We start from the raw sequence: 24,191 nt of genomic DNA, 5'->3' as shown, positions 1-24,191 counted from the left end.
ATAGACATAATCATCTTAGATAAATAGATATAGATATAGGGTAGGTAGATGGGTAGGAGGATAGATAGACAGACAGACAGACAAACAGACAGGGTAGACAGATAGATAGGGTAGAGAGGTAGGGTAGATACAGTTGTGTTCAAAATTATTCAACCCCCCAAAGGGTTTTAGGGAATTTAGTGTACATTTGTAATTGTATTCAGAATGAAATCTTACAATGACTTCTTAAAGAACCATATGCAACTAAAATGACATCAATTGGTTTTGTAATATAGTAGTAAATGTTTCTTTTGTGAATTCTTCATTGACACAATTATTCAACCCCTTAAAGAACTACCACTCTGAAGAACAGAGGTTCATTGAAGTGTTTTCAATCAGGTTTTGAAAACACCTGTGGATGTCAGGGAACAGCAATAAAGCCTAATAAGCACCAATTAGGCAGCTTTAAAATGACTGTGATACTCAACTCCTTCTAAACATTTACTGGTGTGGTTACAAACATGGTGAAGTCAAAAGAATGGTCCAGGAAGACAAGAGAAGAGGTGATTAATCTTCACAGGAAGGGCAATGGCTATAAGAAGATTGCAAAGATGTTAAACATACCAAGAGACACCATAGGAAGCATCATTCGCAAACTCAAGGCAAAGGGCACTGTTGAAACGCTTCCTGGTCGTGGCAGAAAAAAAGATGCTAACTGCAACTGCTGTGCGCTATCTGAAGCGTAGAGTGGAAAAAAGTCCCTGTGTGACTGCTGAGGAACTGAGAAAAGATTTGTCAGATGTGGGTACTGAAGTTTCTGCTCAGACAATACGGCGCACTCTGCGTACTGAAGGCCTCCATGCCAGAACTCCCAGGCGCACCCCCTTGCTGTCTCCAAAGAATAAGAAGAGTCGACTGCAGTATGCCAAAAGTCATGTGGACAAACCACAGGAGTTTTGGGATAGTGTTCTGTGGACTGATGAAACAAAATTAGAACTGTTTGGGCCCATGGATCAACGCTATGTTTGGAGGAGGAAAAACAAGGCCTATGAAGAAAAGAACACCTTGCCTACTGTGAAACATGGTGGGGGGTCAATCATGCTTTGGGGCTGTTTTGCTTCTGCAGGTACAGGGAAACTTCAGCGTGTGCAAGGTACCATGAATTCTCTTCAGTACCAGGAGATATTGGATGACAATGTGTTGCTGTCCGTCACAAACCTGAGGCTTGGGAGACGTTGGACCTTTCAACAGGACAATGATCCCAAGCATACCTCCAAATCCACTAGAGCATGGTTGCAGAAAAAAGGCTGGAACATTTTGAAGTGGCCATCGCAGTCACCAGACTTAAATCCGATTGAGAACCTCTGGTGGGACTTAAAGAAAGCAGTTGCAGTGCGCAAGCCTAAGAATGTGACTGAACTGGAGGCTTTTGCCCATGATGAATGGGCAAAGATACCCGTAGATCGCTGCAAGACACTTGTCTCAAGCTATGCTTCACGGTTAAAAGCTGTTTTAACTGTAAAAGGATGTTGTACTAAGTACTAAGATTGAATGTCACTTGGGGGTTGAATAAAACTGATAATGATGTGAGCACAGAAAAGACATTTGTGGTTATTTCATTATTAATGTTATGTTATATTTGTCTGACCTACACATGCCTCTTTGATGTAATTGTAAGCAGGATGACTGAATGATCAAAATCAATGTCAAACCGGCCAAAACAATCAATTTCAGTTGGGGTTGAATAATTTTGAACACAACTGTAGATATAATCATCTTAGAAAAATAGATATAGATATAGGATGGATGGATGGACGGATATAGCCATCCTAGATAGACATACAACAGACAGGGTAGACAGATAGATAGGGTAGAGAGGTAGGGTAGATAGATAACATCATCTTAGACAGATATAGATATAGGGTAGGTAGATGGGTGGGTGATTCTCACGAAACCATTGAAACACCACGGCACTAATGATTTTAGCTTTAAAATGTGTAATATAGTAACATTAAAAAGCATCAGAATTAACACAATACTGTGTTCTACCTTCCACAATGTGTGATTTCAACATAAGAATTTATAATTGTAAATTTTATCTCATTTTCTGCTGAAATTCTCATTACCGCAATGTGTCCGGCTGTGTTTGAACATGCGTTATGTTGTAATTTAATCAAATTAACACAAAAATATTTAGAAAAAATAAATAAATGGATGTTTTCCTAAACTACTTTAGATGACAGAAAAAATATTTACTGAATATTCATGTACAATAAATTAGGAAAATGATGTGTCGATGCCTGATGTTCTCATCCTCCGCAACACTTTTTGAGAACAGTTTAAGCACACATACAGAATTTTAATAAAGTTTGATTTTGAGTGACCAAGCACATGGACCAGTTACTTCAAGATGGCTACCAGGTAAGATCATTTTTTTTACAGTTAATTTGAAATATTGTCTTGTTGGACATTTTGATTATCATTACCGCAACAGATGCTTATTAAATGTTAATTTAATTAATAGAAGCATAATACTTTGATTTTAAATGCATGTGCAGAATTATGTTTCTTTCAGGTTTGTCATGTCATTTTGAAAATATGTCAGTGTTGATGTTTTCTGACTGTTGCGGTAATGAGATTTTTTAGGACAAAATTTTTAAATTATGTTACAAAAAGTGTTAAATGATAGGTAAAAGTTTTTAAATTAATGTTCCCATTTACTCCAGACTTTGTTTTTCAATGTCTGGTGGGAAAAAAGTAAAAAAGTAAAAGTAAATTTAAGCAATTTTTACATTTTCATGCTTGACATTTTTAAAACCAAGTTTACGTGAGAATCACCCGGGTAGGTGGATAGACAGACAGACAGACAGATAGATATAATCATCCTAGATAAACAGATATATAGATAGGGTAGGTAGATGGAAAGATTTAATAATCATGCTAGATAGACAGACAAACAGGGTAGACAGATAGAGAGGGTAGAGTAGAGAGGTAGGGTAGATAGATCAAATAATCTAAGAAAGATATAGATATAGGGTAGATGGGTGGGTGGATAGAAAGACAGACAGATAGATTGGGTAGGTAGATGGATAGATAGGGTAGATAGATATAATCATCCTAGATAGACAGACAGACAAACAAACAAACAAACAAACAGGGTAAACAGATAGACATACAAACATACAGACAGACAGACAGACAGACAGACAGATAGACGGACAGATAGACGGACAGATAGATGGACAGATAGATAGGGTAGAGAGGTAGAGTAGATAGATTTATAATCATCTTAAATAAATAGATATAAATATACACAGATAGACAGAATCATCATATAGATAGACAGACAGACAGACAGACAGACAGACAGACAGACAGACAGACAGGGTAGATAGATATAATCATCCTAGATAAATAGATATAGATACACAGATAGATAGACAGACAGACAGAAAGAATCATCATAGACAGACAGACAGACAGACAGACAGATAGAACTATTTGATTGACAAAAATATAGAATATTCAATGGCGTATTTTGTAAGTAGGGAGTCAACATTCTTTTTAATCTTATTTCCATTAACACACATGTTAGCAATAGACAGCATTACAAATTTTTATAGGTTTTGGATCGTGGTGAATCTGAGGGATTACCTGTGTAAAACACTGCACTGTTTAATAAATGTATCATGTGGGAAACCCTGTCAAATCATTCCCCAAGCTGCCTCCAATCTTCGGGTCAGTCAAAGGAAAAAGAATGAAAAGCAGGCCGCCAGCTGGCCGTAGATCAATTTCAGTAAACAGTTCAGGAAGCCTGCATGAATTCATGCTTTCACAATGAAAAAAATATTTAGAACAATACAATATGGCTCTGGGTTAGCAGTCTAGACTTCATTGGCGAAGCAAAAAACAAAATGTGAATGTATAACCACTCATGGATTTCTCTGGAGGACTGTCACGTTCCGAAGGGTTTCTTGTATAATTGTAGCTTAGCGTTTTTGTCTGAAAATACATGTGATTCTCATTACGTTATGGTGCATTGTGATGGCCTCAAGGCTCCAGTTACAATCCATCAGTACTCAAATGTGGTCAGCGTTCAACTTCTTACTTAAACTATCAGCAATTGCTCCTTAAAAGTTGTGTTTTTTTAACTTTCCTTTAAAGGGGAAACCAGAGCAACAAGGCAAATGCCCTTCAGTCAGTTTTTGCTAAAAACTCAGTCCAGACTTTCAACCCATACCAGCTGTGAAATGTGTTAGTGTGTCATAAAGTAGTGAGACATGGAGGCAAAATTTGACCTTGGTGACAATAAACTCCTCTGTGACTTTGGTCTCCATGCCAAAGAGCGTCACAGCGGCTTACGTTGAAATGTGAGTGAATGAGTGAGCGTGTGCTAATGAGCTCACGAGTGAATAACCCATCCAATGGGTCTTTAAATAGTCAAGCCCCCACAAAAGGGACAAACACAATGCGCAGCCGTTTCCCTGTATGACATCACGTGTCCAGTGGCGTTTCCTGGCGTTGCCCTACTGAGACTCCCCACAGGAAAAGGGTACTCCGTCACACAAACAGTACACACATATAATGACGCACAATAGGTCCATCTAAAACCCACTGCCTGTTGCACCTGCTTGTAACTAGGCCTATTACTATATTTGGCATTGACTACCTGTACGCAGGCCTACCTACGTTGAATGATGGCACGTTAGATTTGCATTCCAATTTAAATGGGAGCACCAAGCAAGTTGAAACGATTGTAAACACTCCCTGACACCCAACCCAACTTTTCAGGAGATGTGCTGCGACCCAGAACCTGATTCTAGGAATTTCTCAGAAAGTTACACATGATGGCAAGTTTTCTAAGAGATACAAAGCTCAATTTCAAACATTTTAGCCGAGCTGGTCGTGAATTGAATTCATGTGTCTATGAAAGGTCACATGAGATGTGAAGAAAGCTATGGGTTGAAATGTTTGCTCAGTGGTTTTATAAGAAAATAAGAATATGTATTTTTGATAGAATTTAGATTTAGATCTTACCATTTAATTTAATGTGCACACAGAGCTTGCCGGGAATTTTGATCATTTACAGATAAACCATGAACTCTGCCCCCATAAAACTTTGCCTATTTGCCTTGACTGCAGGCTGTCTTTACTAATGAGATGCATGCAATTCCCCTGCTAAACCAAATGCAAAGTTTTAATGCACTGCTCCATTATGGCCCATTTGAAAGCATACTGTGCATGTTACACAGTATCCACCTTGTTTCAGAAGTAAGATACATTAAGGTGAGACTCGCATTCCACATTCATGCACAAACCAGTCCAGCAATGATGTCATCTACACTCCTGTTCCCCCCTCGTGAACATCACAGTGAGTTTAACCCTACAGGAACTTTGTCTTTTAAACAGCTGTCCAATGTCAGACAATAAAAACAATAGTTTACTCTCCTCTCAGCTGTTTAAGAGTGACACCTGGTCTCAAAACATACTGATATTGACATGACGAACAAGGCGTGCAAAACATGAACTTAACCTTACCCCAGTCTAGGAACTCCAAAATATTTTTCTCCCTTCTCAGGGGAGAGTTGTTGCACTCGTCATAAAGACAAACGAGAACATCCAACAAGGTCTCCACGCTGAAGCATTGGCCGCTGGACTGAGATGGGCCATCTAAAATCAGCTTTTCCAGTTTCTTCAAACGCACTTCTCCAGACATGGTTTCAAACGGTGCTGATCTCTCAGAGTTTGCTCACTATTGGCTCCCACTGTATGGGCAACTGGATCCAGCCAGTGGAGTGATATCTCCTTTAAAAGGTCAGAACTTAACAGCTCAAGGTAGACAAAAATGATGGTCGATCAATCATGGTTCTTCTCGCACCAATGCGTCTCCACACCATCATGCATTCGCAGTCCTCAGATGCATTAAAGACAACTTGCAGCCATCGACCCTGCCCTGGCCGGTGGATTTGGCATATGTGTAGATATATAGACGTGTCCCTTTTTCTTCCAGATATCGGAATCTCCCCTAAAGGTTGCGTGTTTAAACAAAAGAAGTCACCAAAGAACTTTAAAGCAATCCCCTGAGATATGATGATCCTTGGTTATCCATTATGCAGTAACAAAAGCGCATCAGCAGCACGGGATCTGCATTGCTACAAAGCCCTATATGCCCCTCCTCTGCCAGGACTGCGAAACCCTTAGCAAGCTGTTTTTTCCTGAAATTCCTCTCTTCGTATATGAGCCGTGCCGTCGTCTGCTTTAATTTCAGAAACGGTGTCGGGATAAGCACTTGTCGAGGGATGATTTGAGGAAATGAGGTTGAAATATGCGTCCTCGTTCATGTCGGCGAAGGACTCTGCTCCCGGTCGCCGTGTTTCCGTCTCACGGCTCGCTGCTGCTGCTGCAGGCGAAACCCGTCATCATCATGGCGACCGTCACTGGAATGGAGGAATATAGCTGCAAAATATATATTTTGCGTACTTTGTTTTTTTGTCTTGTTTTTTAATACAATTTCCTAAAAGTTATTGAAACAAGATATAACCACATGAAAAATACTGTGATTGGATATATTTTACCATAGATATTGGTGTTTTTGAAGCTTAGCATAGTGAATAAAATAGTTTATCAATTTTCTATAGCTAATACTACAGAATACTGTAATAGGCTACACATTACTACAAGTGTAGTAAAAGTCTACTACTACAGTTAAAGTAAACACTAAAGTATACTTTACTCAAGCAAAGTTATAATATTTTATGTTTTGCTTTCAAATCTAACAGATTTCTTTAAAGTGTATGCATATGCACAGTTTGCCAATAAGGTAAATAAAAATAATAATTTTTTTCTTACCCAATTCTTGTTTGAAGCATAACCTTATTTTTTTTTCCAAAATCAAGACTTGTATGAAATAATAATTTCCCGCTAAGTTAATGGATCTTGTTGTAAGGATGTTTAGATAATTGTGTTGAAAACTATAAAAATTGAGTTTTGTTGTGTACTTTATTCAAATACACTTTCAATATGTCATTTCAACTACCTTGACAAGTGATGAGTTGCTACTTATTAAGTAATTAAATCAAGTTGGATTTGCTTTAGTCAATGGGTCATTCTATGTCAAGATGTCTGGAAATTGATTTCTTTTTCTATCATTTAAAATTAGACCACATTATTAGATTACTCTTTGACTATATGAGTACACATAAATGGCAGCTTAATGATTTTTTTTGTCTGCATGTACTTAAAGACTGCATACACAATTTTTTGTCACTGGTGTTACCTTACTTCTTTAGCAATATTAAAGGTTTATGAAATATAATTTTTACATTTTTTTAGCTTTAAAGCTTAACTCTTAAGTGTAGCAGAATTCGATGCATTTCAAATTATCATCATGTCACATGTGAAAGATTTTATTTAATGTGAAAAAACATAGTAACACCAGTGACATCATAAATCACCAGTTTATACCCATAAGAAGGTAACACCAGTGACAGTAACACCAGTGACAATTTTCATGAAAACTGCATTTTACAAAATTGCTGCTGCGAAGTATCAAACCACATGTTGTCAATCATTGTATACTCACTAAATTAAGTAGTTTAATCCATTTGTATTCTAGTTTTTTTTTGCAATTCCCAAACAATAACGGAGGTCGTACCAGTGACTTTAACTAAAAGCTTCCTATGAAATCATGAGATAAATGAAAAGATTTCTGATAACTGAAAAGAGCCAGTGGGCTTACCATGGGCTTCTCTTCATAGATCTCCAGGAAAGTGAAAGAAGGAAGTCAAGGGATGGCATCAGTGTGATTTTTATTTAAAAATAAGAGCTTTATGTTAAACGGTAACACCAGTGACACAACTCCAGGGGACCACTACTTTCATTATATATTTTATAATATTTATTTAGAATTTTGTTTTTTAATGTAATTTACATAATATATTTAATAGTTATGGACACATTATTGTATTTTAAATGGAAGAAAACACTGTTTTTGATCTTAAAATAAAGCATTTTCCCTCTGTACATGACTGTGGGGAAGAGCACTTCTGTGGCACTTGGAATTCTAATTAATTAATAAAAATCCAATTTTGCTACATTGATGGCTCAAGAAGGTGTAATTGTTCAAATAACATATTATTTCATTTTAAAATATATAAAAAAAATTGTAACCCTAAAGTGTTTTTCAATTGTAATATTTCTGTAAAGACTAGGGACAGAAAAATTGACATTGACATAGAATGACCCTAATACAGTTAAAATTACTTGTAAATCCAAACTGATTAAACTTAAACATTTAAATGCAATTTTTTTAACAGTAAAAGGCCTACAACTGAGAGCATATTTATATATAACTCTGGTCAAAGGTTAACACATCTATCTTTAGACTTTACACAATGAAACAGCAACAATAAAACAATGTTTCCTCTTACAGAAGGGCCGAACTTTTCAATAAGGCCGAATGGTTTATAATTTTATTTCGAAAAGGATTGGATAAGCTACTGTATGTGTGCATTCAAAAAAAAGATAGGGTAAGATTACACGACCTACTTTGTTAGTTATGGCAACACATCAAACAACTTTTCGTTCTTGAAAACAGAGCACGTTCCCCCTCTTGTGTTCAAAGGTCTACATTGCAAATGCAATTTGTTTTAAATATTAATTTCCCTTATGCTGAGAATCTTTACAAAATGCAACATTTTAGTTAAAATTAATTTAAAGCACTAGCTGTATATATCACAGAGTAAGAGTGTATATCTAACCTGTCCAGTGTTAAAAAAATATTAACTTGCAAGCTATTCAATAGGTGATTAATTTTTCAAATTGTTTAGTTAAAAAAACAATTGCTACATCAAACAACAATGTCAATGCGCTTTGCCACAGCACAGCTGTTCACGTAAAAGAGTTTGACATTTGAAAGCATGGCCTTTTCTTTTGTCAGTGTTACTTATTTCATAAACACACTCATATGACTTTGAATCTGACAACTGCCACACCAAGCCTAATAAGGTGCTAATCACGTCTTTCATGTCCAAACATTTGATGTTGTAGGACCAAACTTCGGCAGGATGTTGGCATGTTGAGCAGGAAGTTAACATTTAATTATTAATTTCTGTACTGAATTTGGTTATATACAATAAACATCCACGTATAATTTAGCTGTCCTTATTTAAGCTAACATAGGAAACATTCTGTTAGCAACGCAAAGGTCCAAGAGAAGTTTACTGATACAAATAAAAAATGCATAATGAGTAAATGCAACAGGTTTTCAGCAAATATTTGCATGCATTTTCCCTTAATGACATTTCACTGACAGAAAGAGCACGGGAATATTTACTGTCGTTACGTTTATAAGATTGTTTGTTGTTTTATCAAACCGAGGCGGGATCGTTTGAATAGGAGCGTCTTTCGTATGTAGTAGAGAGGTGTTAATGAGCGCGTGTTTTGTTGATTGGGTTTTACCTCCATCCTTTGATAAGGGATATACAACCTGTGAGAATTAGATGGTACTTATATTGACCAAAGGGTCTCAAAATAATCGACAAGGGAAGGACAGAAGACTGACAGAAATCACACAAGAATTCAGGACTTTAATTTACTGATGTACGAATCATGTGTATTGTACAAAACAAGACGTTTACGTAACCTACATTACATCAGAAATGAAAAAGAAATAAATAATAATAAAAAATAATTAAAATTGTACATTTGGAACACACCATAAATGTATATTATTATTTTTATTTTACGTTATTATTTATATTAAGTTATTATATGTAGTCCCTAAATTGATTTACTTACTTTCACTTTTCACAGTGCAGACTAATTACTATAATCAAGCAAACTATATTAAAAAACAAAATTCAGATGAACATTTTAGACATACATCTAAATATATCTTTAAATGAGCTAAATATAAACATATAACTAATCATCTCTTACAGCAGATATGGTAATAACCCTCTGGGCTCAAACAGTGAGCTCTTTTGTCTGCTTCTGCATTTGTATTGCATTAATTTGCCTCCATCTCCAGCCAGTCATTTGTCATCTGTTCTTCCTGTGAGCTTCTTTAGTCTGTCTGACATCTTAGAGCAAATAGAGGGGCCAATACACAAACTAAGACACTGGGCCTTCAGTGCCACTGGCTCCTCTTCTAATGTTAGTGTGACCAAACAAGGCCCTGCAAATCTGGCAATGGAATCAGATAATCACCAACCTGTGAAGAGCCTCCCAATCCACATCCATACTGCAACCCTGGATTAAACAGTCTGTTTGCCTAATAATTTTAATCTGTGTATCAAGTAGAAGGATGGTGGTCTCCGAATAAACATCTAATCCTTCGGGCCACCCAATGATGATGATGGGCCCGCAGCAAGGATGATCAATGGAAAGGCTGTTAGACACATAGACTGAAACGTTCATGCTGACAGACTCTTGCCAGACTGGGAATGTTTTACAATGTCCAGGGGAATGTACACACGAGGAACAACGGGGCTACATCAACATGCATATGCAAGATGAACAGAAGAGTGCGTTTGTGGTTCACGGTGTCTGGTGGGTCATCTGTAGGTCCAGACAACAGGAACACCATGTGACCATGTGGCAATACACTGAACTTTAAATGCAAAAATGTATACATTGATAATATTGCCCATATTGAAAAGCAGTCTTGTGTAACATTGTCAGATTATGTTATGTTAAAGGGTTTTACAAATACCTTAAAATAAATAATTGTCAAATTTGTGAAATGTAATGTACTGTAGTAATCTATCTATCTATCTATCTATCTATCTATCTATCTATCTATCTATCTATCTATCTATCTATCTATCTATCTATCTATCTATCTATCTATCTATCTATCTATCTATCTATCTGCATGCATAACTGATAATTTATTATATAAATTGCTATTGCTTTAATGCTTATTTATAATTCATAACTTGCCCAAACTTTCAGTTTAGTTTGAAGTACACCGTTCATTTCTCCGATGAAACGTATCTTTCATGTATCACCTTCTGTCTGATGTCAGTCACCACCCCTTCGTCAAAGTGTGAACGACTGGGGGTCTTGTGGGTGCATATAAGGATGGGCCGCTGTCATAGCAGTCATCTCAGCCAGAGAACCGGACAGCTTCACAGCCTCTCTCTACAGCACCTTCATCTGGAAGATGTCCATCATGCGCGCCTTTTGCCTTTTTTACGCAGCACTTTTCGCCATTGCGAGCGGTTTCAGCCATGAAGATATGAAAGACGCAATGCTGAAGAAACTCGGACTTAGTGAGGTTCCGAAAATTCACAAGAGGGATTTGGAGAACCTCGTGATACCAACGCACATTAAGAACAAGTATACTTCCATGCTTAAACTGCACCACGCAAGGAAACGCCGCTCTCTTCCGAGTCTAGCAGGCATCCTGAGGGGAATCCCTGGTAATGCAGGTAAGAGAATATTGCAAAAATGAAATAACACAATTAATTAAAAATAATTAGAATAATTATAGAATAATTTGAAATGCTATGATTCAATTCATGTTTATTTTTATTGCGCTAGTAGCCTAATTTATTTGCTATTTTTCTTTATATAATGTATCTTACAAACAAAATGTAATTGCTTATTTATTTATTCATTTATTAAGTCCTTAAATATTTTTCCAGATATCTCTGGTGAGTTTGTATACTCTGACACGACCCGTCAACGTGTGGTCTTCGAGATGAAATCCAGGATTCCTGAGAACAGCGAAGTGACCATGGCAGAGCTGAAACTTTTTAAGAAAGCCCCACATAAACGCTCCATGCCAGAAAGAAAGGGCCACAGACCCGTCAACAACGCCCGTGTGAGCATCTACTGGGTTGAACTCATGGAAGACGGGTCGAACCGAACTTCACTAGTTGACTCCAGGTACGCAGAGACGGCCACAGACAGTCATTACTCTTTCCTCATTATGGTAATTCCACTAGTGATTGGCGTTAAGGAGCATGCATACTAATTGTCTCACCCTTCACCTACTTAGGTTGATTCCTATTCACGAAACGGGTTGGAAGAGCTTTGATGTCACCCAGGCGGTGCAATATTGGTCAAAGAGTAGAATGGAGATGCCCATGCACCTTGAGGTGTGGATCGAGGGCGAGAGACCCGGCAGTTACGCGGCAGAGATGGCTAAGCGCGTTCACTTCACAACTCAAGATCCAAATGACAACACTTTGGGAAATCCTGAGCTTGTTCTTTACACCCTCAATCTTGAAGAGTTTGGGTAAGCGTGACTTTTTTATTAAAATGACATTTTGGTCACACACCTCACAATGTTTAATGTTAAAAAAATTTAATATTCCTAAAATGTTGCATAGATATTTAAGATATTTGCGTCTAAATAAGTTAAATAGCATTTAAAAAACAATGTGTTAATTTTCAAGGTTAAAATTCGTATATTTTTACATGACATTATTTCTAAGCGCAAAGCGTGTTTAACAAAGACAATATGTTAACAATTATTATTATTTGCATTGCAGGTCTAGTGGAGACTGTGAAAACAACAAAGACAGCGAAATGTGTTGCAGGGAAAAATACTTCATCAATTTCCGAGCCCTCACTTGGACCCAGTACTGGATCATTGAACCATCCGGGTATCAGGCGTTCAGGTGCATGGGCGGCTGTCGGCAGCCCAGGCGTAACTATGGTTACGGAGAACGGAAATGCGCGGTTGTGGAGAGCGCGCCGCTACCGATGATGTATTTAGTGAAAAAGGGGGACTATACTGAGATCGAGGTTGCCGAATTCCCAAATATGATTGTTGAAAAATGTGGATGCGCAATGGATAATATTTCAGTTGTATGAATGTGCCATTTTGTCATCGCTTTCTTGACACGCACTACCTTAAGTTAAAAGTGATCGAGGGTGCTGGCAACTTAACCCTTATACACCTTAAGCACTTTGTATAAATTTGTAAATATTGTTTAGCTGATATGCATTTATTTTTGCATTTGTATATGACGACACACACAGTGTTCAGATTAATCTTTAGATGTTATATTTTGTTCAGTAAATAGAATGGCTTGTATATTTCACTATGTGACTGAATATAAATTAAACTATTTTTCATTGACGACTGACTTTTCTCTTGGTCAACCGTGAACGTTTGCATATTCCAGTGTTTGCAGATGGCAACATGGAGAGCAAATACAGACGTAAATACAGTTATGTTTATAAAAGAGCTTAATTTCAAATTGCTTGAAAATGAATTAACACATAAATGGAGGTGTAAATGGTTCAAATTCAAATATATAACAAGCTTTAATCCTGCAAATAATTATAATGGTAACCATACATAGTTTTCCACAATGCATTTATATATATATATTATCTCCAAATTAGCAGTTTCAAAGTAAATTATGGAAAATGGAAAAAAAGAAATCAGTAGAAACTATGGTTACCATTACATAATTAAAGAAAAATTATGCAGAAAATGAGAAGCAAGCATGATTCATAGCGTGTCATCCATCAGGTTTATTACACAATTAAATGCCACATTTCCTTACATTATAAAATAATGTAACATTCATCTTTATAGGAAAAAAAACAATGTCAAAATACAAATATCATAAACTGGACCGTCATCTCAATGCTACAACTCTTTAAAATAACAAAGGAACTTCTCTTCCGTAAAATTGTGTCATTTGCAAGCAAGGTCTATGTACATTGTACAGTAAAACAGCATCACCATGCCTTTCATGCCATGCTATGTCATTAACTATTTCTATAAATGGACAAGGACTCTCAACACAAAAACACATCCTAAAATGAGTCAATTTAAACAGTCTGCAATTCAACAAAATATTTATATTATATCAAGAGGGAAAAAAAGTTATTTTAAGTAAAAAATAGCTGCCCTTCTTTGGCCATTTGCCACTTATTTTTAAAAACCTACTCATTAAAAAGAGTCAAGGGCCTGTCCTAATGTAAATTTACAGTATGTCATGTATTTGTGGTGGATGATATAGAGGGGGTTGTCATATTTGAGACAGGATAGATTACAAACAACATAACTAAGAGTACTGAAAGAAGTAACTGGAGTGTTTCTAAATTCAAAATGAAATCTTGATGCAGGTTTAAAAAAAATCAGCTGTATTTTACAGTTTAACACTGATAATGCTTCTCAATATACTTATGTGCTGCATGTTTGAAGTAAAATGAATGTCAAGGCCACTGTTAGCAGAATCTAGTAAGCAAAAGTTGTCTTTGAGAAAACATCTTAAAGATAGTTGTATTGTGCCAAATATTTCTATTATTATGCAATTTCATGTAAAGCAAAATTGGATATGTGCGGTTATAGACTAACAATATAGCGGTTATTCAGCTGAATCACTGCAGTTTGCATTATGATTTAGCAGAGATTCAACCTCAACGAAAAACAACATATTGGTTGAATACCATTGACACCCATTTCCTAAAATTTTAGTCATTTAAGACTTTCAATTAGTAAATCTTTCAATCAGTTATGCAATCTCGAAGTTAAACATTTACAAAAGAAATGTCCATAGGTGTCTTGCAGTTGAGTTAGCTGTTAGGTTAGTAAAGAGTTTGTTAGGCCTAGGCAGTATTTACAAAACTAATACCTATATTAAAGCAGAAGTCAAAGTTTTAGTTAAGTAATATGAAGTATTAATACGTAGAGGTTTTACAGATAATAGAAAGAGAATGACTTTTAACTATGCAATGCATTTAATTTCTTCTTTTATATCTACAGTTTAATGCTGAAAAATATTTTTTGCTATTTTTTAAACCATTATAAACTTTGACTGAAAAACACTTTAAAAAAAAGTTTCCTCTGTATGCCCTTGCAAGACAGGAAGACAATTAAAAGAGCTGAATTAAGAGCCATATCTGACTGATTTTCAAAAGGCGCTTTAATGCCTTTGATATAGCTTGTTAAAAGATATCAGTCAAAGCCATAAAAGTCATAGGAAAGCAAGCACAGCATTTATTGCAAACCTGTGAAGTTTACTAATACAATTTGGGCTAACACAAACTTGGATTTGCGAAAAGTAAAGATAGAACAACAATATATCACATCACCGATAGAGCTGGAGTTACTGTGCATTTATGAATATGATAATTGCCAAAAGCTTCTAAAATTATTACGGTACTGTGGGATTCTTACACAACAATTTTTTACAAATAAAAAAATTGAAAAATAATAATTTACATTTAGTAAAAATGACATTTTACAGAATAAAATGCACAACCCTGAAATTCAAAGCATTCCACTAACAAGACAAGTTAATTCCTGATATGACAATTTCAAAGCTGGGATATAAAACAAAAGGAGAGGAAAAATACATTTTACAAAAATCTGAGCGAGTCAAGTTACTACACAACTATAGAGAACATAAAATGTTCGCTTTAGAGGTGGATTGTTTGTTTATCACTTGCTTCTCCAATAAAAAAAACGGACTTAGTTTTAAAAAAAAAATCTAAAATAAAATAAAAGAAACAGTAAAAGTGGATGGTTATTCTGTGGCTGTGTATCTCACCACACCAAAGGCCGCCAGTCTTTTATACAAATGCCCATTCAGTAATATCCTGGATGATACTGTTGATTCCATGGCTTCTGGTTCCAAAACTAAAGGGTGAAAGAGTTAAATCAGTCAAATCTTAATATAATCATTTTTCTTTTTATAAGTATAACATTTTAACCTTACAAGGCTTCAAAATTAAATCTACTCAAGCTTACGATTTGACTATTGTAGGGTGAATTGCCCAGATATTTTATTTTTGTTATATCATAGTTTCATTAACATGTATGTATTTTTGGAAGTTAAGGGGTCCCACTTTATAGCAATTCACCATACATAACATTTGCATTCAACCAATACAGGAAATACTTTAAAAATCAACTCACCCCTTGATGCCAACTCTGGTTAAAAGACTGTGCATAAGATCCATTTTTGTTGCCATAACTACCACGATTCTGCTGGTTGCCTCCTCTGCCACGGTGCTTCTGAAAAGATAAATACAATAAATTTCCCAATGTTCACGTCAGATCAAACTGTGTGTTCTAAGCTCTGCTAAGTTAAGACAGCTTTAAATAAATAAATAAAAAAACGAACCTGTTGGAAGTTTCCTCTTTGGTTGGATCCACCACCACGATTCATGTTGCCTCTGTTCGATGGCCCTCCACGGTGCATTCCTTGACCCCTGTTGTTCATGTTCCCTCGATATCCACCCCTATGAGGCGTTCCACGGTGAGGAGCCATTCCTCCACCTCTGCTATAGTTGCCTCGGGCAGGATATCCTCCTCGGTACGCAGGAGGTGGTGGCAAGAAGCCATGTGGAGGGCGGTTATAACCACCACCACGATGTGCAGGCACTGACGGGAGATATTTGCATGATTTTGTGTACTATTTAATATTATTGTGTCATAAAGAGCAAAACAGCTTGATTATTCATCCAAAATTGACTCTTACTTCCTCTGTAGTTTCCACGGTTCTGGAATCCACCCCTACTCCGAGGGCTTGGACCGCCACCCCGACTGAACTGGTTCTTTGGCCCCCTGCCTCGTCCCATTGGCTTTTTAGGAGTCACGGCTCCCTGGTTGGGTTTCTTCTCAGGTGGCAGAGCACTCTTACTTTCTTCTTTGTACTGCTCTAAAACTTTGGCGGCCTCTTCCTTTTGCAACTCCACATAGGTGACCTCCGAAAAGTAGTCCCCTACTTCTGGTAGTGTGTAGATACCTGTAAAAAAAGATAAAGGCAACAATTCGTCTCCCTGATAAATGAACTACATTGTAGTTTGAGACCACAATGATACAATCTGACATCATGCGTTACCTTTCATTTTCATAACAGCATGCTCGGGTACATCTTTGCCATCCGTTTCTGCTTTCTTCTGTGTCCTCTCCTTGAAGGTCTCATCTGTGGGGAAGACCACTACAGCTTTGCGCTGAAAGCCAGCAAAAAGGCACATCTTCCGTCTCTGGGCCGGTGAGGAGACATTCGTCTGATCCAAGATGTAGTTTCTCTTTTTACGGGCGGCAATTTCAATGAACTTGCCCAGGAACAGAGGAGCTCGCTGAGAGATGGCAGATAGCTTGGTTGTGTCTTTGTTTTGCCGCTTCATGCTGCCAATCTAAAAGCGGAAAATTTAATTAGATGCATAAATATATAAATACAATAAAAATGGTGACATGATGAAAGAATGATTCTCACCATCATCTTCTCCAGAATGGTGCTGGTACCAAGGATGTTGTACTTCCCAGGATTTTCCTCAATGTGTTTCTTCACCCATACAGTTTTTCCAGATCCAGGCAGGCCGACCATGACAATCACCTAGAACCAAGAGCGAATTCAACATTTAATTGTTAATTTGCACATTTCACAATGCACGGTTTTAAATCTGCTTTACAGAAAAATGTATGTTTATGTCAGAAAATAAAGAGTTTAAATTATAGGTGAACAGAAAGGGTATTATATGTAATATTTGACCATTTTCTATAATGACCCAGAACTGATGGAACCATGACAATTCTGATGTTTCATACGTTTCACTGGAAATTAAGGATTACCTCGCAATCTTTCTTGGTCTCGGGTCCTTTAGGTCCTCTGACCCGAACATCCACCGGAATTTGCTGCAGGAAGGTAAAGCCTTCAACCAGAGGGAAAAACGGGGTCTCCATCTGACCAAAATTAAACTCAACGGCACAGTTGTGGCAAAGAACGTGGGGGAACAGAGCTTTTCCACCCAAGGACTCCTTATCGACCTTAAAAGCCACACCAAGGTCCTTGCCATTTTTGGAAAACGAAATCTCTACTTCAGCTGCTTCGAAATTCTAGGAGAAATTAAAAAGTCAAACACAATATACAAAAAAACATGCTTGAACATAATGAGAAACATTAAGTAATGCATCATGATCTTACAATGAAGCAGCCAACGACATCATTTTCTTCTAAATTTTCCCCGTAGTCTTCGGTGACGCAGTTTGTGGTCTTCTTTCCTTTGCTAGAGTAAGAGTAGGAATGTTCCTCCTCACCCAGTAAAGTAACAATCACACGTGTTCAATGAACAGGGGTATAAATATAGCTGTGCAACCATTCATTTTGGCAAAACATGCATCATGCAGTAATTCAAATGGTTATTGAAAATATAATATAAACACTGTGCTTACCCAGTAAAAGTGTTCCATTAGCTAAAGACCAGCCAATATGGACGTCATGGACATCCATACTTTTGCTGTTTACATGCTTGACTGGAATTTTCTCTGTTATCTTCAAGCACAGTTGGCATATAAATTAGTTCCCAAAATCACTTGCTCTTAACTTACTGATGTATATAAAGTGGTCGATGTGTTTATTACCTTCATTTCAAAGCAGGCTTTGCCACTGTTCACACCATAGGAGGCACGGCCACCTGCCCAAAGGTAAGCAAAACTCTCCATGGTAAGAGAGGAGGCACTGTAGCGGTCCCGGGAGACTTTGAAATGAAGGTCACAGTTGTCTAAAGAGACAGCAAAATAAGCATTAGTACAAAACCACACAAATCTCTCTTATACTTAGTCATAACATTTGAAGAGTTTGGCTCCAAAACATGATAAACGCCATTAAATCGCCACCAAAATCATTATTGTATCAGGTCAGTATTAAAAAAGTAAATTCTTAACTTTACGCAAAATACAATATCTGCCGTGTTATTCTGTCATATTTTCTCCCTTTCCCCCAAAAAAATGCAATAAACGCCAGTACTCCTTCTCTGCAGAATGCAATAAATCCACTCAACAAATCACAGCGCACCATTCTACGCATTGTAAACAATAATGGCGGCGCGTTGAATACACATAATCCTAGTTTTCATCATCTACTTTGTACTTCGTGATCAACCTACGAACAAAAACAAAATAATATTTTTGATGGCATTGATAAACCTGTGGTGGTTTTCTGGGGCGGGAAGAAACGTAAGCCAGTCGAGCGATGGAAAAATTACGGCTTTTGTTTGCTCTCACGCTACAGCATCAAGCTTGTCATGCTAACGCATTAAACCCCGGGGGATCTTATGAAAAACTTTCCATTATTTTATGCGAAGTCTAACGAAAATCGAGCAGGACCAAAACATTTTACAGCTGATCGCTGTTAAAAAAGTTCAGCCACGACGTCCAAATAATGACAGCAGCAATGACAGTGTTCTTAATATGACAAAGTAAGTGTTTTGATTAATGCCATTAATGTTTAATTTTTTATCAGTGTATACCACTAGTCAACTAAATGAATATAACATGGCAAAGATGAATGCACATTTATATATTGATTCAATAGATTTATAGCATTTTGAAAAGAAAAAAACTGGTAATGGATTTATTGCATTTTGCAGAAAAATAATCAGTTTTTTATAATAAATCTTTGAAAATCAAATTATGAATTTGATTTTTTTTTTACGTTATTATAACCTAAATATGCTATGTGAAAGTTTGTAACAGAAAATATTGGTTTTTATCTTGTCACTGTCTTGGTATAGAAAACACATTTTTACCGAAATTATCAAAATGGATTTATTGCGTTTTGGAACCAAACTCTTCATTTATACTTCTTTTCTCATTTAAGTAAGGTAAAATGACTTTGCCCCTAAAATAAGTAGAACTTACAAGGATCCAGGCAGACCAAGGTGTCATCAAACTCCTCATCTTCTTCCTCCAAAGGTGGAAGAGGAGACTTGGACCTGAAATACAGGCAATAGCCCATCAATATACAGAGATTATGAAAAATGACCACGATGGCTGTCATGCTTTTCATGTCCAGGTGAGGTCCTTTCTCAAAGCTATGTCAACAGTGCAGTACATTGGCTGCCCAATTCTTGCATTCCTTATGAATTCACATTTGTGAATGCAAAAAAAATTATCATCACTGCTTACCGGTTCTGCTTATGTGAAACCTGGAAAAAATCTGGAAATGAAAAGCTGATATATTTTAAGGCCTTATTATAGTTCTGTGTAGGACCACGGGCATATTACTGGTGTGTAACCCCCAGTATCAAGGCAAAAGCTCAAGAAGCAGGTTGTTGTGTACGTTGCTGAAGATGCATCAGGAGCAATGGAGGTAAATAGAGAGCGAGTTGTGTTACAGCTTAAGTTAAATACCACTTCTCGACTTAGTAGTTCATCTTTGCGTTCACATTGCACATCCAAGGGCATAGCTATGGTGTAGGTCCTAAGCAGAACTATAAATCACACTTTACTCAGTGGAAAGGGTATTATACTTTTTCCTGGTGTTAAGTCATGATCTGCAAAAGGGCTAAAATGACTTAAATCAGCATGCAGATCTTTTTGGTAATAAAAGTTTAAAAACTCACAAGTGAAAAAACACAAATCTAGGTTTTCCCTGTCTTTGCCTAGAATAGTACAGACAATTGGTAATGTTTTATTAAAACGCTAACAATACAATCAGGCACTACATTCCTTGTATTGCCTTTGTAAGAAAGACAAGTAATGGGACAACTCATTTTTTGATTGAAATAAACAACTTGCTATAGATGCCAAATAGACTTTAAGCTGCGTTTACACAAAAACATTAATTTAGGAAATTAATGGGTGTCTGTTGCTACTAAGTCCAACATTGCTAGCATTTTTGTTCTTTGTTGGATCCAAATAAAATTACTATTGTGCTCAAAAAAATAAATATTACATTTAATATGCATTAAATATTATTACTAAATAGCACTTTGAAAATTATTTCTTTACAGGAATTTGGTGACTGTAGTGCGGTACACAAACCGAAATCTAAAACTAGGCAGAAGATTCTCAATGTATGCAGTCGGCAACTGCTTGTAAGGTACCACACAAGTACAACACAAATTAATAATACCACAAATTGTACTTACCCATTGACCAGAAACAGAAAAACTTCAAAATGAAAAGTTATTACAGTTTTAAACACTTATTCCAAATACAATGAAAAAAAAAACAGAAAAACAAAAAGCCAGTAACATTATCGAAGAAGAAAAAAAATACAATAAACGACACAGTAAAAACAACCTAAAATACACACGACGAAGGCATGTCTGAAACTGTAAAACAAACCCGACCACCCCTCCCATTCATCCTCGCAACATTACCATAGTCCATCACATAACTGTCCCAAGTCGTGACGTCATTGTAAGTGTACGTCGCTGCCCCTCCCCCCGGCGTCATGACAGAAGCCGCATCTCCCGTTATCCCATTGTTTGCTGTCGGAATCGCCACACGCGCAAGTGTGTGTTCAACAATATAAATATATATTTTTTAATCTGAGCACTTTTGTTGCATTTATGTCTTAAATTAAGGTAAGGTGTTTTTATTATAACCCTCAACAAATCTTTCACTTTACTTAAGAGGTAGATGAGGGTTGTAGTTGTATGGGTAAGGTATTGGCGCTTAAAGCCAATATATATTAAAAGTGGCACTTCGGGGATAATGAAGGCCATTATTCCCATCCTTACCGGCTGTATTTGCTTTCTTCAATAAATTCAAAGTAGCCCCTTCCATGTTCCTCTCGGCGTCTCTTAACACCCTTCTTATTCTTCTGATCAGCACTGTTGTCTTTGTCCGCATCCCCTTTGAAAATAAAACAAACAGTAATGAAATGCCCGGACGTGTTGGACCCTGGGTTTAAGGGTGGCCCACACGACTAGGTGTGCTCGGAGACTTACAAAATAAACCGACCACCTCTGATCAGACAGAATAGTTTGTTTGGTTATTGCATTATAACATTCATAGTCCAACTTGTGGAATGACTACGATCTCTGGTTCAGTTGCATAAACCAGATAAGACAAACACATGTCATGTTGTTTAAAAATAAAAGAATTGTTGTGGGTGGGACATTGTGTGTCTAAATATTTTATGCACTCACAAATATAACGTTACATGAAGGGTTTGTAAATGTAACCAGCCAACATTTACACCTAAAATCACTGGCAACAAAAAACGGAGAACAGCAACAACGTGGAGTCTTGAACGGAAGCCAATGGCGATATAGTAGCCGAAACGAAACAAAGCCCCTATAGGTTTTATAAAGAATGCACATATTATCCCACAATCTAGATAGTAACTGTATCACTCGCCGATCGTACGTTCATTCATTTATAATTCCTGCAAGCATATACTGCCTCTATATCCTTTAAATTTCTGCAGCTATTTCTGAGTCAGCGTAAGCGCGGCCCGCCTCAAGCATGCAACGAGGACATTTTCTCGCGAGACAATGAACTTGGTAAACCAAATTATACACTCGCCAAAACACTAGAATAAAATCCCAAGTCGCTATGTTTTCAGTTACAGAGATTTATAAAGCGTTGAATAAACACAAACTAGCACGTTAACTGAAACAAACAGGAGTTAGCACGCTAGCTATCTCGGCTCTTTCACACAATAGCCACCGGCTAACGGCTAGCCGCCTATGCTAACGTTAAGTAATGATCTCACCGGCTTCAAAGCGCACGTGAACATACAACGCTGCCGGCGTAAAAAAAATAAAAATCCCCAACGAAAAACTCACCCTCTACTGTCTGGGATTCTGGCTCACCGTCTTCATCGTCGATTTTATCTATGATTTCGTCATCTTCATCAAATTCTTTGTCCATTTCCACCCCGGCATCCCCATCCTCCTCTTCACCCATTTCATCGTCTTGCTTGAGGTCCTCGCCATCGCCCACAGCAGCTGCTGCATCATCACCCCCGTCTTCATTTTGTTCTTCGGCCTCCATGCTTTCCCCCTCCGCATCTGGCGCTTCTTCTCCCATCTCTTCTTGTCCGAGGTCAACACCGTTTCCATCAGCCTCGTTCTCTTCTGCAGCTTCAGCTGCAGCTTCTTCTTCCTCCGCTCCGGCCAGGGCCTCGGCGTCGAGCGCGGCCTGCAGCCGCTCCATTAGCTCGGCCTTCAATCCCTTGTCGGAGAGCTGACGCTTCTTGAGCTCGTCCTTCAACTCGTTTACCTTGAGCTTTTTTACGTTGATTTCGCTCATGTTGACGTTTTAGTGCAGATGATCAAGCAATTTATAAAAACAAAGACTTAATGGTAAAATATTGCTCTTTAAACCGCGCTTTTCTTCGTCTGACCTGCGCACGGCCGCGGTGATTCTGCGTCTATCTACCGGCAAAACAGTCTCTATAGCGCCCTCAGTGCTAGGCCCCTCCCGAGTGTAACTGAACTGAAAGAACATGGGCGTGATCTACCGTAATAATCGCTGTAGCTGACCCGGTTTGTGTATGTCAACCAACAAAGCTGCAATGAACAGATTTTTTTGGCCCTGGGTTTCTAAACATATAACGTCACCAGAGATTTACATATTATTTTACATACCCTTCTGAAAATAAAACAATAGAAACCATCACAGAATGGATTTGATGGTTATAATGACAATTGCACTGGCTTTAAAGAAAACTGCAGTATGGTTTCTGCTATGTATGAATTTCTGATGAACATATTTTGATAAATGATTGTAAGCAAGCACAAAGCTGATTGTAACCATTGACTTCCATAGTAGGAAAAGTAATTCATAGGTACCGTCAACTGTGCTTACCATCATTTATAAAAAAATATCTTCTTCAACATTTATCACTGCCATAATATTTGTTTATTTTTGCGTAAACTATCCCTTTAAATCCTACTAGAATAAGGCCCAAAGTACATTAATAATGATAAACAACTAATAGTAATAAAGGTATTTGTGAATAAATGACTTTTATTGTTTTTTCAGCAGCATAATATTCTTTTTTAAATGTTTTATTTCATATTGGTATATTGTTCATTTTGTGGTTATTATGACCCTTAGTCAATGGTAACGGCAGCTGTGTGCTAACATCATTATTCAAAATATCTTTTTTTGTGTTCATCAAATAAAAAATTCAGGTTTAGAACAACATGAGGATGAGAAGATTATGACATAATTTTTTATTTGTGCGTAAACTATCCCTTTAAATCCTACTAGAATAAGGCCCAAAGTACATTAATAATGATAAACAACTAATAATAAAGGTATTTGTGAATAAAGGACTTTTATTGTTTTTTCAGCAGCATATTCTTTTTTAAATGCTTTATTTCATATTGTTATATTGTTCGTTTTGTGGTTATTATGAGCCTTTAAGAGTTTACTTCATCTGTATAAGATGTCTTTGAAAAGAATGATTTCCAAGAAGTGGTATAGTTACAGCAAAGTTATAAAACAGGTGAATGTTTCTATTAGTTGTGGTTTAAACTGACTTATA

At 37.0% G+C, this 24,191-nt stretch overlaps 3 protein-coding genes across 12 annotated transcripts in view; 1 reads left to right on the top strand and 2 right to left on the bottom strand.

Moving 5' to 3' along the window:
- Window positions 1-6,389, bottom strand: part of cdc42bpab (CDC42 binding protein kinase alpha (DMPK-like) b) — a 76,521-nt gene extending 70,132 nt beyond the window's left edge. For 7 of the 9 annotated variants that reach the window (XM_073856213.1, XM_073856212.1, XM_073856219.1 and 4 more), the window contains exon 1: window positions 5,518-6,389. In XM_073856213.1, the coding sequence (XP_073712314.1) occupies window positions 5,518-5,695 (178 nt within the window). In that variant the 5' untranslated portion in view covers window positions 5,696-6,389. The remainder of the gene's footprint in view (window positions 1-5,517) is intronic. The other 2 variants (XM_073856221.1, XM_073856217.1) reach the window with 1 other exon arrangement.
- A 4,558-nt stretch (window positions 6,390-10,947) lies between these two features.
- lft1 (lefty1) lies at window positions 10,948-13,052 on the top strand. The gene is made up of 4 exons (XM_055186856.2): window positions 10,948-11,414; window positions 11,631-11,874; window positions 11,987-12,226; window positions 12,483-13,052. Exons 1-4 carry the CDS (start codon window positions 11,147-11,149, stop codon window positions 12,805-12,807), a joined length of 1,077 nt encoding a protein of 358 aa, XP_055042831.1. The 5' UTR covers window positions 10,948-11,146; the 3' UTR covers window positions 12,808-13,052.
- A 406-nt stretch (window positions 13,053-13,458) lies between these two features.
- On the bottom strand, window positions 13,459-23,127 carry hnrnpub (heterogeneous nuclear ribonucleoprotein Ub). 2 transcript variants are annotated; one of them, XM_073856210.1, is made up of 13 exons: window positions 22,510-23,127; window positions 21,430-21,544; window positions 19,601-19,674; window positions 18,323-18,462; window positions 18,142-18,233; window positions 17,886-18,006; window positions 17,534-17,797; window positions 17,178-17,297; window positions 16,800-17,097; window positions 16,437-16,703; window positions 16,080-16,339; window positions 15,872-15,970; window positions 13,459-15,592 (listed from the first exon to the last, which is right to left on the bottom strand). In XM_073856210.1, the coding sequence occupies exons 1-13, from the start codon at window positions 22,946-22,948 to the stop codon at window positions 15,542-15,544; spliced, it is 2,340 nt and encodes a 779-aa protein (XP_073712311.1). In that variant the 5' UTR covers window positions 22,949-23,127; the 3' UTR covers window positions 13,459-15,541. The 2 variants fall into 2 exon arrangements, with proteins under 2 accessions (XP_073712311.1, XP_073712310.1); XM_073856209.1 differs by having other exon boundaries at window positions 22,483-23,126.
- Between the last annotated feature and the right edge of the window lie 1,064 nt (window positions 23,128-24,191).

The sequence above is a fragment of the Misgurnus anguillicaudatus genome, chromosome 18, assembly GCF_027580225.2.
Source record: "Misgurnus anguillicaudatus chromosome 18, ASM2758022v2, whole genome shotgun sequence".
NCBI classification, from domain to species: Eukaryota; Metazoa; Chordata; class Actinopteri; order Cypriniformes; family Cobitidae; genus Misgurnus; species Misgurnus anguillicaudatus.
The sequence above is the reverse complement of the archived record's forward strand: the minus strand, read 5'-3'. Positions and strand labels throughout refer to the sequence as shown.